The sequence below is a fragment of the Sorex araneus genome, chromosome 2, assembly GCF_027595985.1.
Source record: "Sorex araneus isolate mSorAra2 chromosome 2, mSorAra2.pri, whole genome shotgun sequence".
In the NCBI taxonomy this organism is placed as follows: domain Eukaryota; kingdom Metazoa; phylum Chordata; class Mammalia; order Eulipotyphla; family Soricidae; genus Sorex; species Sorex araneus.
In genome coordinates, this window is record NC_073303.1 from 297,351,441 (window position 1) to 297,370,251 (window position 18,811).

Genomic DNA, 18,811 nt, shown 5'->3' on the forward strand with positions numbered 1-18,811 from the left:
AAGTAACTGCTAGGGGTCAGAGACATATAGTGGGTAAAACATTTGATCTGGGGTTCAATTCCTGAGAACTCTATGTGGTCTCGTGAGCACCAGCAGGAATGATCCCCTGAGTACACAGCCAGGGGTAATAAGCCCAAAGCACAGCCCAGTATAACCCAAAATCAAAGTTAAAAAAGAAACCCTCCGGATCCCTCATTTTAGAGAAATAAGTTAAAACCATACACATCTACTATGAAACACCAAACTTAAGTTCATAAGACACTGTAGGTAACTTAAAATCTCAACTTTTGTCTGGGGCTCTTTTCATTAAATCATCACCAATCAGATCATCGTGTGCTTTTGCTATTACAGGGGTTTTTTGTTTTGTTTTGGGGGCCAATGCACAGCAATGCTCAGGGTGGGCTCCAGGCTGTTTTCAGGAATCAAACCACGTCAGTTGCAACCCCTGTACTCTCTCTCTAGCCCCTACTACAGTGCAGTAATCTACTATAGTAAATTACTCCATCTGGTACTAATACTAATTTGAGCAAAACTGTTTCTTAAAGTCTACTGATAGAAAGATCTAAAACAAAAATCAAAATTAATCACAAATAGAACAGAAATCTTACACAGAACATGTAAGAAAAAGTGGTTCAAATGACACGAATACATGCCTTGCAAGTGGGAGCCCTGTTCCAATCATCAGCAACAGGGAATGAACTATTAAGCAGTTATCCTGAGGAACCAACCAGAAGCACCCACCAGGTGTGGCCCCCAATCCAACCGGAGGTGATCAGCTAACAACCAAAGGCCTTGCCTGGGTGTGACGTAGAAATACATTAGCTACTTTTGAAAACACTCCCACTTAACTACCACACAGAGAGGTCTAGGAAAACTCCTGAGAAAGGATTCAAAATCTACTAATGACCTCCTTCTTCCTAGACTAATTACATTTCTCATAAAACAGATAACAGTTTTAAAAGCAATCAGAAAACTACCAGACACGAGATGACTTCAATCCTCAGTTCCCAAAACTTTTGAATCCAAGGCCAGAGGAACAGGCTGAAGTGTGTAATTCCAACATAGGAGGTACATATTAGAACCCTGGAACAACCTGGTTCCCCCCTCCATCAGAGCACTGAGCCAGAAGGGGCCCAAACACCCACTAGTTGTGACCCCCCCCAAAAAAAAGCAAGTCCGTCTACTGTAGATTTAAACCCTAAAACCTCAACAACTAAAGATCAAAAATCTTAAGAGTGTACTATGAATAGTTTGGGTAAAATGCCAGCAAGAAAAGGTTCAGCATTCTAAATGAAGATTCAGTTTTAATGACTCAAGTAGTAAAAGCCAAACATCTACCAGGAATAAAAATGCTAGTTCACATTTATTCTCTTAATTAAGCAAAGAAAATGCAGTCCCCGCTCATTACTGCTTCCTCCAAAATTTGATCAAGAACTCTCGTACAATCTATACAATGGAATACTATGCAGCTGTTAGAAAAAAGGAGGTCAAGAATTTTGTAGTCAAGTGGATGGGCATGAAAAGTTTCATGCTGAGTGAAATGAGTCAGAAGGAGAGAGACAGACATAGAAAGATTGCACTCATCTATGGTATATAGAATAACAGAGTGGGAGACTAACACCCAAGAACTGTAGAAATAAGTACCAGGAGGTTGACTCCATGGCTTCGAGGCTGGCCTCACGTTCCGGGGAAAGGTCAACTCAGAGAAGCGATCACCAACTACATTGTAGTCGAAGGCCATGTGGGGGAAGGGAGTTGCGGGCTGAATGAGGGCTAGAGACTGAGCACAGCGGCCACTCAACACCTTTATTGCAAACCACAACAGCTAATTAGAGAGAGAAAACAGAAGGGAATGCCTTGCCACAGTGGCAGGGTGGGGTGGGGGGGAGATGGGATTGGGGAGGGTGGGAGGGACACTGGGTTTACGGGTGGTGGAGAACGGGCACTGGTGAAGGGATGGGTTCCAAACTTTGTATGAGGGAAGTATAAGCACAAAAGTGTATAAATCTGTAACTGTACCCTCACGGTGATTCTCTAATTAAAAATAAATAAATTAAAAAAAAAAAAAAAAAAAAAAGAACTCTCGTACATACATGTCATTCTAGCTTTAGTACTTAAGTTTTTCTTTTGAAAACTTCCCTGGCTCAGAGGCATAAAAATGTTAAAGTTTCTATTTTCCCTTTGACCTAGCACAAAAGCTAAACATAACTTCATTTGTATGCCTCTTTCTAAGAGGCCAGAGGTCTAGGCTCAGTCCCTGGAGTGACAGGGTCCGGTCCCTCCAGCACTCTCAGCTGCAGCCCCCAAACAAAACAAAAACTGCAGTTGCTAATAAAAATACTGTATTTCTAGAAGCAAAATGATTAAATAAAATCTACATAAATTAAAGTCACTGTACTCATTAGGTACTGCTTTTCTTAGAAAGGGTGAACTTTATTTTCCCCTAATTACATCAGTTAAAGTTTATATCAGGAAAATGTAATTTTTTTTTTACATCAGGAAAACCAAGCTTACATGGGGAAAAAGGTAACTGCATAATTTACATGAAGTTCATCTCAAGTTTTTCTTTCCAGGAACTTACAAAATTTTAGAGAACAACTGTCACCCTTTGACAAATTATTAAGTTACTGATTCATTCTCTGATCCCAATCAATTTCTCAGCTCCCCCAATTCCAATGATTTAGCATCCCTGAAATCAGGAAGCTTTTTACAACTATCTTACAGTAGATACATCTATATGGAGCCAAATACAAGACACACAGCAGTCAGGATGTAAATGCCACACACATGCTCAAACATGGTTTGCTTACAATGTTCTCTAGCCCTCTGACATTTCCCTCAGCTATCAATGGTCTTCATTTTAGGACTGATTGAGGTTTCTTATCAGAAGGTTTTGTTGACACTGATAAAAATCAAGAAAGCACCATCATCAAATCTTTGAAGAAAATCCTGGATATAATAGAGGAGAGTAATTCCTGAGTGCATGAACCAGGAGTAACCCCTGTGCAACTGAGTGTGACCCAATAAGCAAGAAAAAAAAAGTGAGCAGAAACAATCTAAGTATTAAGATATCTCAGTCAACATACGGACTGGAGCCATAGCACGGCGGGCAGGGTGTTTGCCTTGCACGTGGCTGACCTGGGTTCCATTCCTCCATCCCTCCCAGAAAGCACGGCAAGCTACTGAGAATATCCCGCCCTCACAGGAGAGCCTGGCAAGTTACCCATGGCGTATTCGATATGCTAAAAAACAGTAATAAGTCTCACAATGGAGATGTTACTGGTGCCCACTTGAGCAAATTGATAAACAACGGGAAAACAGTGCTACAGCCAACATTATTTGGCTTATAGTTCCCCTTTTATGTAGACAAGAGTCAAAAAGGAAAACTTTCAGTACAAGTGTCACAGGATACATATTCCTTCGTGCCCCTGAGAAGTATACTTTAACACAATAAATGAAACTGTACAGATCTTCCACTAAACTTTCCAGATCTAAACATGGAAGAACTACTTAGTCCCTAGTTTCTAAACCCAACTTCCAACTTTATCTCCATTCTTAGCATTCTCACTTGCTCTCTCAACCCAACTTCTAAATATATCTCCATTCTTACCTTTCTCTCTCTCTCTCCTTCTCCCCATCCCTCCCCTTCCCCCATCTCTCCTCTCTCCGCCCCCTGTTCTTGGCATTACAGTCTGCACCACAGGTACTGAAAGGCTGTAGTAATTGTCTCCAATCACTCAGTTGTTGTCCAGAGTGATCATTTCCAACTATCATTGTCATACTGGTCCCTTATCTATCATAACCCCCACCCCCACCACCACTTGTGGCAAGCTTCTAACCTTAGGGCAAGCTTATAACCATGGACCAGTCCTCCTGGTCCTTTCTAACTTACTGTTATAGATTAATCAACATATGAACAGTCAGAATGAGCCTCGTGTCTAACAAGATCAAAAGAAAGAAAACCAAACACATCAAACATTTTTTATTAGAATTTAAAAAAAAAAACATAATCACTAAGCCATTTGTTTTGTGCAATAAACTTCTCTCCAAACACTTCTCTTCAATTTCAATAGTCTCAAGAAGAGATTATAAAGTTATTTGGTCTACTGCCCTTTTTCAGGGGGAAAAATACTGAGCATGCACAAAATCTTAAATGAGCAAAAAGCGCCCCAAATTGTACCCCGAAACTACCATCCTCCAGAGTATTTTCAGCACCCCTCAGGGGCAGCACCACCTACTTTGGGAAACAATGATCCTGACTACGCAATGCTTGGAAAATAACAGTGTTTGGAGGCCAGGGACACAGGGCTCAGTGTGAAGTGCACAAAGCCCAGCACTATAAGAAGAGTGCATTTTGGGGGCTGGAGACAGCACAGCAGGTAAGGCGCTTGCCTTGCAGGCACCATCAGCATCCCAGACAGTCCCCAAAATACAGCAGTAATTACTGAGTGCAGAGCCAGGAGAAACTCCTAAGCATAGCCAGGCGTGTCCCAAAAAACCAAAACGACAAAAAGGTACATTTTTGTCTGTGATTTAAATGACCAACTCTATTAACCTGAAAAAACTAACTTCTAGGGGGTGCCAAGTTCAGCCAGTTCTTTCAGCAACTTAAAAGTTTTTCAAAAGTTGGAAACTAACAGAGGCTATCTTAAACTAAGGTACTTCCAGGTACTCAAAGTTACTTCAAAGCACTTAGTTACTCCACTTCCCAAAAATACCTGGGTAGCTTCTTCCTAGAGCTTTCACCTTAACTGAAAGAATTAAAAAAAACGAAGTTTGTTCCTATCTACACAGTTAACAAGTACAGGAAGAACTGAGGGGGAAAAGATTCCTAAAGACAGGAAGGTACAGGGGCCGGAGCGATAGCACAGCGGGTAGGGCGTTTGTCTTGCACTCGGCCGACCTGGGTTCAATCCCCGGCATCCCATATGGTCCTCCAAGCACTGCCAGGAGTAATTCCTGAGTGCAAAGCCAGGAGTAACCCCTGAGCGTCGCTGGGTGTGACCCAAAAAACAAAAACAAAAACAAAGACAGGAAGGTACAGCAGTGTCACAGGTAAAAGTGCTCTAGGACCTACTGCACGGAACTGAAGACAAAACAGGGACCAGAGCAGTAGGTAAAGGAAATAAAATTCCTAAGTTTACTTGTCCAAAAGTCAATGTTGTCCCCGTGGAACTTCTGAGTCTTCACTGAGCATCTCAGAAACACTTAGTGTGGGGTCCTAGCTAGTGTGCTGGGGAGACCCTGTGGTGATGGAGATCCAACAGGCCCTGCAGCACGCAAAGCATGTGCACAGGTCCTCTGATCTCCCCAGCCACCCAGACTTGGGAACAATTCTCAGGGACTCTAGGTTCTACCAACCTAAACAGGAACCACCTCTTCTGCTAGCTAACCTGCCCCCAATCCACTCTAACCCCAGAAGTGAAGGAAACAAAGACCCGATGGGACCAAATGCCTGATTAGCCCAACAAGCCCACCCCACCCCAACCCCGATCCCCCGCAAAAAAGCCTTTCCAACAGGATTAATGTATGTTGGAAGATGCTGGCACAACTGCCTATATTTTAAAAGGTCTGATGTAGTAATATAAAACACAATTTGCAATTAAAAAAAAATCATATGGTTCTATGTAATCTAGAGCTGTTGAGATATTATAGGGGTTAAGGCCCTTGCCTTGCATGTGGTAAACTCCAGTTTCATCCCTGAGCGGCATATGGTCCCTGGAGTATAGCTGGGTGATACCAAAAAAGGAAAAAGGAGAAGGAAGAAAAAAGACAATGGGGATTGTTAGGATTTCATAGGAATATCATTTGTAAATAACATACAGAGCTCTTCGGCAAAGTCTGTGGCAGTTTGCGATATATCCAACAGTTCTTGAAATAGCTCTCTGGCTAAATTTGGCCGGTATGTGATATCCAACAGTTTTTAAATGTTAATGACTTACTGATTCCAAGTGTTCATCCACAACTATTATGACTTTCCTATTCCAAAAAAAATAAAGGTCCCTATGACTCTCTGTTATGCATAAGATACTGAATATCTCAACTTAAACAGCATCAATACGTAACACCTAAAAAAGTTAAGCTCCAGTTTTTAAAACCCGGTTTTTGTGTGTGAGGTTATACCAAGACTACACATCATCTCGAGACTATCCAGAAACCAAGACTCTTCAGTTCATCTGCTAGTTCAACAATTACGTACAAAGAACTAGCAGGCAGAAGATACACATCAAGTCACACACAAAAAAATTAAGACATGAAAACAACTGAAAAACTGTAAAAGCAAAACACTGACAGAAAGAAACTTTACTATGATTAGTCAAAAACAAGAAAAGCAGAGAGACAGGAACCTGAAAGATGAGATTCCTGATCCTGAAGAAATCGTGATGGGGAAACCATGTTCCCTTGCCAGCAGTAACCATAAATGTCATCTGTGATGGAAAATCCCTCTCATCCTCAACAAAAAGCCAGGCAACAACTGCTGCGGCTGCAGGGGTCGGGCACTGCACCTGCCTTGTCTGCGGGGCCCTCTTGGGTCCCCAGCACCACAAAAGTGCTACAGTACAGAATGTTAATAAAAACTAAACTATTTTGAATTTGCCATGGCTTTCACCGTCTTTAATAAAAGGACAAATAAGCTGTGAACTTATTTGTAAGAATACATGTAAAAATACACGTTCTGATTAACAAAACTTAATTTGCACTACCTAATTTTGCCTTTACTCCAGCTAGTCCTTAATATGAAGATTTGGTCTTCAAAAATAGATGCATCTGAGCAGAGAGACAGTTCAGCTGGTTGGCACTTGCCTTGCATGAGGGTCGACCCAGGTTCAATCCCTGACATCCTAGATGGTCACTTGAGCACCGTCGGGAATAATTTCTGAGGGCAAAGCCAGGAATAACCCCTGAGCACCATGCGTGTGACCCAAAACCCAAAAAAAGAACATAGACCCATCACAATTTCTTACCCCTACCTAAAAAAACACCCAAATCCTGTAATTTATAATTTTTTTGATACTGAGAAATATTAAGTGGCAGGGCCACAGAGAGACCACGAAGATGCAGAGCACATGCTTTTTATAGGCCCAGGTTCACACCCCAGCACCATGGGCCCCAAGAACACCAACCACCACCAGGAATAATCTCCCCCACCCCACAAGAGAAGCAAGCGCGCGCACACACACACAAACGCACACAGAGTCTGAAAAAAAATGCGTGAAGCACAAAAATAGCTGAAAGGGCTAGAGCACATGCTCAGCATGCAAGACTCATTCCATGTAACTGCATGGTTGCAAGTGTCTCCAGGGGTAACCCTCCAGCTCCAAGCTGGTAGTAGCCCCTGAGCATCCCTGGGTGTAGTGCAAAAAGGAATTTAACAAAGTGCAAGGATCCAGCCAGGAAGTGTAGGAATACATGTGTGAGCATCAATGAGATCTTCAGTGAGCACCACACCACCATACTCTTCATGTGCACAACTGCACATTTAAAAAAGTTCAAGTGCCAATAAGTGCAACCCGAGAGAAGGATCACTCCTCATACACACGTAGCAAGCACAAGTACAATCTCCAATCACAACTAAAACAAAGAGAAAGAGAGAGAAAATAAGGAGAAAAAGGAAAACACCAAGATCTTTAAAACTAGCTAATAAAATTAGGGCTTTCAATCATAAAATGAATGTTGCTATCACGCCTTAATACACGAAAAGCTAGTTTGGAGCTAAGGATGTTGTGGGTAGGTGGGTAAAGTGCTGCTTCACATGTAAGGCCTGAGGTTCAATCCCCTGGGAGACTGTTTGCCACATAAAGTGGTACAAAACTCATTCTTGAATTTTCAGTAAATGGTGTTGACTGAAAACAAAAGCTCAGTACTCTAAGACTTCTTTAGGAAAACCTCTCACGCTGAGCTAACTCAAGTGTGAAGCCCTAGAATTAAATCTAATTAAGCTGCAACATCATCTTGGACACATTACTTAATCATTATCATCAGTTTCCTAATAGATAAAATGGAAATAAATGCACCTCATGGAGTTGAGAGAAAAAAATCAGAAAATGCATGCATTAATTTTAATAGGATGTCTATAATAGGCACTCACACTACTATCTGAACAGGAAGCATACACATCTGATAAAATATACAGGTGCATAAATTAAAATATAGCACAAAAGTATTTTCTTTACCTATATAAAGCCAAATCCTGAATACATCTTTAGGTAACTAATAGTTTTCAATTTAATATTACTAATGTTTTGGAAGTGGGCTGGAGCGATAGCACAGCGGTTGGGCGTTCGTCTTTCACACAGCCAACCTGAGTTCGATTCCTCCGCCCCTCTCGGAGAGCCCGGCAAGCTACCCGTGCGTATTGATTGGATATGCCAAAAACAGTAACAATAAGTCTCTCAATGAGAGACGTTACTGATGCCCGCTCGAACAAATTGATAAGCAAGAGGATGACAGTGACAGTGAATGTTTTTAAAAGTTTATGACCTTTTCTGTTAGATTAAATCCTAGCTTTTATATTTTTATAAAAAAACTTTAAAATATGTAGAATATTTACCTTAATATCTGAAACTTTTAACACTGACTCATATTAAGGCCACCATCTTCTCAATTTCTAATTTCCACAAATAATATTCTTGAGCTTGCTGAACATAATCTGCACGCTCCACCAGGAGTCAACCCATAACAGAGCCAGGTGTGACAAAAACAAAAACTGCAACAGTCTACACTAACTTTGAAAAGCCAATACAGCCTCGAACACAATTCCTTTACTGTAACTTCAGTGATCATTTGTGATAACCCACAGCATAATTTAACTGCTCTCAAATTCCCTTTAAGCTAAAGAACTAAGCACTTTGAAATTTGTTCAGTAGTTAGATAACAACTAATTCTCTTTAAAGACCTGAGATTTCATTCAGTTATCTTAAAGACTACACATTTCCTTGGAATAGCATGTGAACCTTCCTCAATACCAGTGTCTCAACCTTATACTGACCACCATGGCCCTATCTAATCTTCCTTCCTTCATTTGGCCCCACATTTTACCTGTGGCCCCCATGAAATAGCCTAAAGTCCCCATTTGAGAAATGACGCTCTACATGACCTAGAAATTGAGTGACTTAATTCCAACTTCTATTTAAAATTATATATACCCACGTCTATGGAAGCTGCAACATTATCACAGAGCTTACTTAACATTATTAGTTTTAAAAATATTTTAATTATTTCAGATGGGCACAGGGTTTTTCCTCTGCTTGACTGGGGAGGGATTAAATGAAAATGTTCTGGGATTTTTGACTGTTTTAAAATCATATGTAAAATCACTCTTAGTTTTTCTTTTTTTTTTTTTTTTAAGGGCACCTAAAAAGGCATCTGAGGTCTGGAGAAAGATCTAAAGAGACTGAGTACAGAACAGACTACTGGATAAAGAAATTATGGCACATCTACACAATGGAATACTATGCAGCTGTCAGGAAAAAAATGAAGTCATAAAATCTGTCTATAAATGGATGGACATGGAGAGTATCACGTTGAGTGAAATGAGTCAGAAGGAGAGGGACAGATACATAATGACTGCATTCATTTGTGGTATATAAAAAAAACATACGGCAGGAGACTATTATCTATGGCCAGGGAAAACAGAAGTTAGGAGGACTGGTCAATGGTTGGAACTAACCACAAGTGTGTATGGGGTGGAATGTAGGTAAGATAAAAAGACCAGTATGACAATAATAGCTAGGAATGATCACGATGGACAAGATCTTGGTAACCTTTCAGTATCGATATTGCAAAGCACAATGCCCAGGAGGAGGGAGGGGGAGAAGAGGGAGGGGGGGGAGAGAGGGAGAGAGAGAGAGAGAGAGAGAGAGAATGTGTGTATGTGTGTGTGGAGGGAGGGAGGGAGACAGACAGACCGACAGACCGAGAGACAGAGAAGCGCCTCCCATAGAGGCAGGCAGGGGATGGGGAGGGTGATGGGAGGGGACCTGGGGACACTGGTGCTGGGAAATGTACAGTGGTGGAGGGATGGGTGTTGGAACACTGTATGACTGAAATCCAATCATGAACAGCTTTGTTCATGATTTATCTCACAATGGTTTATCTCACAGTGATTCAATTAAAAAATTTTTAAAAATAGTAAAATTAAATAAATAAAAATAAGTAATAAATAGACTGAGTGCATACTTTGCACAAAGAAGGTCAAGATTTGATCCCAGGCACCAATGGTCTCCTGAGCACTCAGCCACAAGTAACCTTTCACCTCCACAATGTGGCCTAAAAACCAAGCCAAAGGGGGATGCAGAGGAGAACACTGGTATAAATTAAAATCACACACAAGGGGCCGGAGCGATAGCACAGCGGGTAGGGCATTTGCCTTGCACGCGGCCGACCCGGGTTCGATCCCCGGCATCCCATATGGTCCCCCAAGCACCGCCAGGAGTAATTCCTGAGTGCAAAGCCAGGAGTAAGCCCTGAGCATCGCTGGGTGTGACCCAAAAAGAAAAAAAAAAAAATCACACACAAGATAGAGAGGCTCATAAAAGCAAAATTTTACATAGAACTCTATTTCTTTATCAAATGTTTAACATTTAATAATACCACTATTTCGTTTTTTAATGCAGAACATATTTAGAAAATTATCACCATTTTTTAAAATCCTAATTGTAAGTTAAATCTTCAGCTTTTTACTGATTACAATTACTTTATAAAATAAAAAGCATGCTTTCAATAGAAATGTTAATTGGGATCAGAACATTGGGTAACTTGATAAATAACCCAACTACAAGTTCAAAACTGAAATCCTTCTATGAGAAACATCTGTAGTCAAATGCATGCCTAGGTAAAGGAGATAAGGAAAATAAGAATCACCTGTGTCATTCAGTAAAAGGGAAAAAGTAGTCAGCAACTGTTATTTCAAGGCAACTCTTACCCCACCACCCAGTTCTTCCCAAGTGTTTTCACTAAATCATAAAGTATCTTTATTCTTTAAAAAATTACTTAAAATTGGGCTCGAGAAATAGTACTGTGAGTAAGACACTTGCTTCGTATGCAGCGGACTTGGATTTAATCTCCAGTATCCCAGATGGTTCCCCAAGCACCAAGAGTGGCCCCTGAGCACCACACACCACCAGGTATGGATCTAAATCAAAAATACTTAAAATTAAGCTACTGCTCCACTACATGAAAAGTGACCCTGCCCACTTTACGCTACGCTTCTACATACAGGACATTCGAGAGTAAGTCCTGCAGGAAGAAAACACACTGTGGGACGTGGGAGACTGACTAGGAAGAGGCATGAGGGAAATCCGGGGAATAGTGGACCTCTTTCAGTGTGTTGGTTATAAACTGTTAGTGCAGAAAGCCAAACGTTTTTTCCAAGTGGGCAGTTTTAAATATTAAAAAATATATATGATAGTTGGAGCAGAGCAATTGCTGAAAGTACTGGTGCAAGTTGCAAGTGCTGAATGAGGCGCAGGGTGGATTCCCCAGCACCACTCTGATGGGGCCCAAACCTCTTGGGTGTGACATATGTAGTGAAGACCACCAAGACTTCCAGCCCCTTGTCTTACATAAAGCAGAACCAGGAAGATTTATTCAGAGGTCCACTGCTAAGTCCCGAGTTCAAGGGCAAATCCTGGGCTCTTCCTACTTCATGCTCGAGCTTCTTTCTGTGAACCATAATGTCTACAAATGTATACACAAACACATTACAGCCGGACCTAAAATTCCAAAGGTTCAAGTGCAGTTATTTTAGTAGGCAAATGTGGCTGAGGCCCTTCCCTGCCCTCCTTAGAGGAAGGCATTCGTTTTGCTAGATAAAAATGCATAACATGGTAAAAGCTGAAATAAAATGAGTTAACAGATTTGAGTTCGGCTAGGAAATCAATACTTCCCGAGTTCTAAAAAGAGGAACGTCTCTTTCACTCCTTATCGTGCACTGAACCACAATGAGAAACCAGAGGCTAAAGCAAAAGCTACCAAGTGATCTTAATGCCATGAAAGATGATTTTCAAGCAAGGCAATAAAGATAACACACAGTAGACTAAAAGAAATGGCATTCCCGCCAGTATCTACATGTTAGCAAGGTGGGGGGAGGGGGATGTATATCTTCATTACAGCGCACTCGTGGGAATTTTAAATGTTTCTGGAGGAAGGGGGCCCTGATGCAAGTAAACCACGGCGTGGGACAGCCAAAGATAGAATCCTGTGCATGTAAGCCACAACGCTCTCGCTTCCCACCAGGCCTGCAAAAGGAGCTGAAGTCAATAAAATAACTCAATTTCACTTGGGTCCTTCCCTTCCGCCATCAATCTTTAAACCTAGGTAGGCTCCTACTGTAACTTCCCGGGCATTCAGAGGCCCGCTGCCACCGTGCTGTTTCTCCTTCTATGCCGGCCACCTGGTGCAAAAACACCGTACACCGGGGGGAGCTGGGCCAGATCCTTCGACTCCGGATTCCCCCGAGCTCCTCGGGTCATGTGACAGTCCCTGCATATCCACGCGGCTTCCTGCCCAGGACGGGAGTTTCAGGACCACGCTGCAAATGCCAAGCAGCTCACACATAAAACTCCCCCTCCCTCCCCCCCCGCCCCGGGGACCGAACAGGGGACGCTGGAATGAAACCCAAGGCCATCCTCGCCCGCGTCGCCACCGTCCTCCCGTCTTAGGAAAAGGCCCTTCACAAAAATAGCCGGGCACTCTCCAACATCTGAGATGCTGGCTCAGCGCGGCTGAGTGACAGACAACAGCTGGGCGCTCCGTATTGATCCCGTAACATCGTGACACACTTCGGGGCGAAGGGAGGCGCGCAGTGGCGGCCGACCCCGGGCTGCAAGGGTTTCGTTCCCATCCGCGGGGGCCCCCTCCCCTGGAACACTCGACTCCCCCGAGGCCTCTCCCCTTGCCTCGGGTCCTGGGACCCCCGTAATAATGCGCCTCTCCCCCCTCCCAGGCAAACACCGTAACAACTCGTGGGGAAGGTTGGCGGGAGGGGGAGCGGGGTGGGGGGCGGGAAGCCCACGCTCCCCTCCCACACTGGGCAACTTGCTGCCAACAAACTAGTCGTCTCCCCACCTGTCTCTCGGACCCCGTTCATGTTTTCAACCCTCCTCGTACGGGCTCCCCCTTTTTCTCTCTCTCTTCCGTAAAAGATCAGGGGCTCCAAGCGCCGCCCCCTTTCCCAGGCCGCAAAAATCTTACCCACCCGCCACCTCTCAAGGTTTTGGTTTTTGTTGTTGTTTTGTTTAGGGGAGGTGGGGGGGGGGTGTTGTTCTTCTCCCCCGAGTTCTCCTTCCCCGACCCGAACCCGCGATCCCCGCCGCCGCTCCCCTCCCAGACCTCTAAAGTTGATGAGCCCCAAAGCCCCACACAAAGGTGAATTCCTGGGATTCCGCGAAGCGCGCCCCCACCCCCCGCGGCCGGGGGGCGGGGAGGGGTCGCGCCGTGGGGCCCCGGGCGGAGGGCGGGGGGGCAGTCGACGGCCCCCCGACCCTCCCCCCCAGCGCCACGGCCGCCCACCCCCCCACACACACCGGCGCCGGGCGCTCGGGCCTGCTCCCGGGGCGCTCCCCCGCCGCCCCGCGGGGCCGCCGCGCCCGCCCGCCGCCCCCCGGCGCCCAAGAGGAAGCCCCCTCCGGGGGGAGCCGCCGGCCGCGTCCGACGTGCCGCGGCCAAAGCTAACGGAGCCCCGGGCCCCCGAGACCGTTAAACCGCGGCCGGAGGGGGGGCGCAGCCAGGACGCCGGCGCGCTCGGCCCGGGGCCCGGCCGCGCCCCTCCGGCCCGGCCCTCCCGCGGCGGGGCCGCCCGCCCGCTCCCACGCGGGGCCCCCGGGTCCCAGGAGCCCCGCCGGCGCGGCCCGGGGGTCGGTACCTTGTAGAAAGCCCCGTTGGAGCCGCGAACCTCCACCGTCAGCTCCGCCATGTTGGAACCGCAAAGGCCGCTGGGAAGAGATTCTAGAAACTTTCCAACCAGAGGGGAGGAGGGGGGAGGGGCATCGAAGAGGCGGGGGAGGGGCGGGGAAAACAGGGGCGGGGACTGGGATCCCCCGCCCCGCACCCCCGGGGTCTCGCCGCGCAGCCCCCGAGTCTCCCGCCGGGGCGCCCGGGTTCCTTACTCGGCTCGCCGCGGGCTCCGCCCTCCGCCGCCCGCGCCCCGCTCGCCTCCCGACACAATCGCCCGACCCCCCGGACCCGCCCCTAGTCCCCGCCCCCCAGTGTCGGCCGCGGGGCGGCCCCCGCCGCGCCAGCCCTGCCCGCCCCGCCGGCTCCCACGGGGCCCGACCCCGGAGCGGCGGGGCAGCTCGACCTCGCGGGGACCCCCTCCCCGCCCCCGGGCGCGCGTGGAGAAGGTAGACGGCGGGGCCCCGAGTTCTCTGGCGCCGGGCTTTTTTCCAAAATCAGTGCTCGCCTCCTAAATTCCAGGGCTCCGCGCGCCCGCGCCCCCCACCTGTTCCCCGGCGGAGGCCGGGCCGAGTCCCGCGGGCGCTTAGGGCCAGGTCTGACTGTCCCCGGCCTGCTGGACAGTTGGGGCGACCGAGACCATCGTCAGGGAGGTCCGGGAGGCCGGAGGAAGCGGGACACGGGCCGGGTTTCCCTCGCGATGCACGGGGAAGTTCCGCGTGGAGAGGCCCAGCAAAATCACCTTTCCCTGCTCTTTCTTGCAGAACTAAGTACTACCAGGAAGGTACTTTGAATGTCGTTTAACAATCCTTCACCTTTTTCCCAGAGTGCGGTCTTCAGAGATAACAGGACTCCAGTGTGTTGTACTACCACTTTGCTAGGAAAACTAACTTGACTGAAAAGTTGCAGCGGGGGGAGTTTTGGTTGGTTGGTTGGTTGGTTGGTTGGTTTTGGTTGGGGGATCACATCCAGCAGTGCTCAGGATTTGGTCTTGGCTTTGCACCCAGAGAACTCTCTGGGATGCCTACAATCGAACCCAGGTGAGCCACCTGCAAGGAAAACACTCCATGGGCTGTACTATCGCTGTGCTTCCGCCACCTTTTTTGTGGGGCTGGGATTCTCCCTTCTCAAGGATATGACACTGGCCCAACTTTTGGGGGATAACACCTTTAAAAGTGCATGTAAGGGGCCGGAGAGATAGTACAGTGGTTAGGAGTTTGCCTTACATGCAGCCAATCTGGGTTTGATGGCAAGCATCCAATATGGGCCCCCCCCCCCCCCAAGCCCGCCAGAAGTGATCCGGAGCGCAAAACCAAGCATTCCCCCAGGTGTGGCCCAAAAATCAAAACAAAGGGGGGGAGATGAAAGGTCATAAACTATAAAGAACCTAAAATAACCTTTAATTTAATAATAAAACGAGCTCCGCCAAAAAATAAAAAGTAAATTTTTTTAAAACTCCCTTGTAAATTCTGCTACATCAAGAGTCACAGGGATAGTTCAAGCTTCATTCCATTTGCTTTACTATCTGCAAGTATGTACTTTCAGCACTTGAGGTAAAATAAAGTAAAAATGTGGAGCAGGAAACCACGGTGGTAATGTCCAATGAGATTCCAATAGAAGCATGAAGTAGTGAGTGGACCATTTAAAAATTGATGGTGCAAGGAGGAGAAATAGTGCAGAAGCTAAGATGTGTGTCTTGCATGCAGTGAACCTCAATTTGATCCCTTGTACCAGATATGGTCCCTTCACTGCCACAAAGGTCACTCATAAGCACAGAACCAGGAATGGCTCTAGAGTACCTCCGGGTGTGGACCAAAAGTCAAATAGATTAAAATATTTTGCAGCGACTTTACATTTATTCATTTTCAAATATTGATTAAATAGGACACTAATGTTTCTTGGGCTGGAGAAATAGTACAGAGGTTACGATGCCTTGCTCACAACCGACCTTTATTCCATCCCCAGCACCACATAAAGTTCCCCAAGGCAGCCAAGAGTGATCGATGAGCACAGAGACAGGAGTAAGCCCTAAGTACTGCTGGGTGTGGCCCAACCCACACACCTAGAAAAGGACAGCAATGTTCCTTAAGTTGTTTATATATAATTACTTAATAAGTAGAATCATTTGTTACGTATTTGGGCAGAATAATAAGTTAAAAAAATAGTTAAGGGTGCTTCATGACAAGAAAGTTTGAGAACTCCTCAATAAAAGCAGACCTATATCTGCAGTGTTAAAAAGAACCAACAGGTGCCAAAGAGGTAGTGCAGGGGTTAAGGCACTTAACTTGCCTTGCATGCCGCTGATCTAATTCCAGCCCTGGCACCACATATGTTTCCCCAAAGACTGCCATTAGTGATCTCTGAACACTGCTGGGTATGACCCCCCCAAAAAAAGATCAATAAATAAAATTAAAAAGAATCAACAAGACCAAAATAGTAATTGGTAACAAACCCCATTGTGACAGGCAGGTACACAGGGATGAGACACTGGTAATGAGTTTTTCAAGAAATAATGAAACTAAGATGTGAGTTTAAAAAGTTGTCAAGTCATCAGCCCCGAAATAACCCTCAAAGCATGGAGGCACCACCCAGTTGCAGAAATTTAGGTCTCACTCAGAGAAGGATAGACCACCCCACCCTCAGAAAAAGAGAAGCTTCAAGATAAACAAAAGGCCATGATAAAAATATGTAAAAGGCCATCAAGGTTTCAAGTTTCTGCGTGTCAATTTATTATGTGTTCTGTAGTTCCCTAATCTAGAGAAGCTTGGGATTTCTCTTGTGTTAGTTCATGTTTTCTCTCTCTTTTTCTGTCTCTCTCATACTTGCTTTTTCTCCACATTTCTCAATTTTGTTTGTTTCTGACTTTTTGGGTCACACCCAGTGGTGCTCAGGGATTGTTCCTGGCTCTGCACTCAGAAGTTACTCCTGGCAGTGCTCGGGGAACTGTATGGGAAGCCAGGAAATCAACCCGGATTGGCCACATGCAAGGCAAATTTTATTATTTTTGGAAAAATAATATAATAGTTTTATTATTTCTTGAAAAACTCATCTTGTTTCCCTATTTTGTTGGTGTTGTTGGGCCACACACACCTGGCAATCCTCAAGGGTTACTCCTGGCCCAAAATCCAGCAGTCCTGAGAACTTATTCCTGAGTCTCGCTCAGAGATCTCTCCTGGTAGTGTTTGGGGGAACATATGTGGTACTAGGGATGGAACTAGGATCAGCAACTAGGGTGGTGGGGATCAAACCAGGTCAGTTGGGAATAAAGCAAGCACCCTACTTGCTATTTTATCGTTCCACCCCGTTTCCATATTTCTCTAAATAAAACTATTTCACTCCACTGTTCATCTCCTCCTGAAATTGTTTTCTGCGAGGAAGGATACCAACCTGGAAAGCCTAGGCAAAGGTTAGGGCCGACTTTCCATTTCTGTAACATGCAGTTCCCCACTCAAGCCTGAGGCCCCCAAGAACTTGAGTAATTGGAACCAGCTGCTGCACTGCATAGTCAAAGGGACTACAGATCAGATGCAGCTGGGCAGGGAATTGTGGCAGATTTTACCAGTCCTGCCCCTCGTAGGTGACCCAGATGACAAAGGTGGGCAATATATAAAGTCACAAGCTATTCACAAGTCTCAGCAGACTCCTTCAGACATGCTCCGTGCCCTTCAAAGCAGTAAGTAATCCATTTGCAGTCAGGGAGTAGTGGGGAAAACAACAAGCACCCACCCACCACTCCAAACCCCCCTGACCAAGTAGAGGAGGGGCTTGAAAACAGACTTTCCGTAGAAGCAAAGGAGAGCTGACAGCAGCACATACGCCTGCCAGCTATTTTGACCTTTGGGTGGAAGCACTCTTAGGATGGGAACGCGGGCCAGCCTGACCTTGGTAACACAGATGACTAGAGGCTGGCAAACACAATCATCCTAATTTATAACAGCGCTGCTAGGGACTACAGGTACTGTAACACTCGCCTGCCTTATCTTGGTGACACAGCTAATGCTAAAATCTTGGAATGGCAAAGGCCCAATAGCAGTGTAGCTGCTACAGGTCACATGTGACCACAAAATCCCCAGCTGGCATCTCGACCCTCAGAACTCAAACCTTCAGGCACATATTTGACATAGTAAATGCGAGTATCTCATCATGGCTTCAGATCAGCATGTGTTTGGTTCTCGCCCCCTGCCGTCCCCTACCCTTCTCATACCACCAGACATAATGAAGGAATTTGGGGCACCCAGCTGTTCTCAAGGCTTACTCTTGGCTCTGCACTCAAAAGAATCACTCCTGCAAGTAGTTAGAGGACCTTATGTGGTGCTAAGGATCAAACCCAAGTTGGCATCTGCAAGACAAGCACACAATCCATTGTGTTATTGCCCCAGGCCCCAAAATGAAGAAATTTGCCCTTACAAAAAGCCAGAAAGGGCTCCCAAATGATTTACTAAACTTCCTGGAAAAAGATTTCCAAGCATTGACATTTGGTGAAAAGAAAAAAAAATCTGTGGAAGACAATTAACAAGTTTGGAGAAAGTTTGAAAGAACATATGAAAAAATTCAACATATATGAATGAGAGTCTCTTGCCCACACGCCTGGCTGTCTTTCCGGGGCCCCTCGGAAGGGATGGGCTCCAGCTTCCCTCCCCACCCTGAGCAGAGCTCCCGGTGGCCGAAGACCACCGGAACCTAGCTACAACCATGCTAGAGGCCCTTCTCCACACGGGGAAGACAGCCAGGCATGCGGGCAAGAGACTCTCTGAATCACTCTTCTAAGAGCTTGCTTTTAAGTCTCTCTCTGGATGTTGGCCGTTGATGGGATTACACACACCTGGGTTTCTCTGCCCATACCTTCATGCATGAGACTTAAAAGCCAGCTCCCAGAAGCGGTGTCTTGTAGCCTACTTCTCCCTCTGGGAGAAACTGG

The 18,811-nt window shown here is 45.8% G+C and overlaps 1 protein-coding gene across 5 annotated transcripts in view; it reads right to left on the bottom strand.

The window, feature by feature from the left end:
• Nucleotides 1-14,142, bottom strand: part of FXR1 (FMR1 autosomal homolog 1) — a 62,540-nt gene extending 48,398 nt beyond the window's left edge. For 2 of the 5 annotated variants that reach the window (XM_055128202.1, XM_055128201.1), the window contains exon 1: nt 13,865-14,139. In XM_055128202.1, coding sequence (XP_054984177.1) covers nt 13,865-13,915 — 51 coding nt within the window. In that variant the 5' untranslated portion in view covers nt 13,916-14,139. Of the gene's footprint in view, nt 1-13,864 lie in introns of all 5 variants that reach the window. The other 3 variants (XM_055128200.1, XM_055128203.1, XM_055128204.1) reach the window with 3 other exon arrangements.
• Between the last annotated feature and the right edge of the window lie 4,669 nt (nt 14,143-18,811).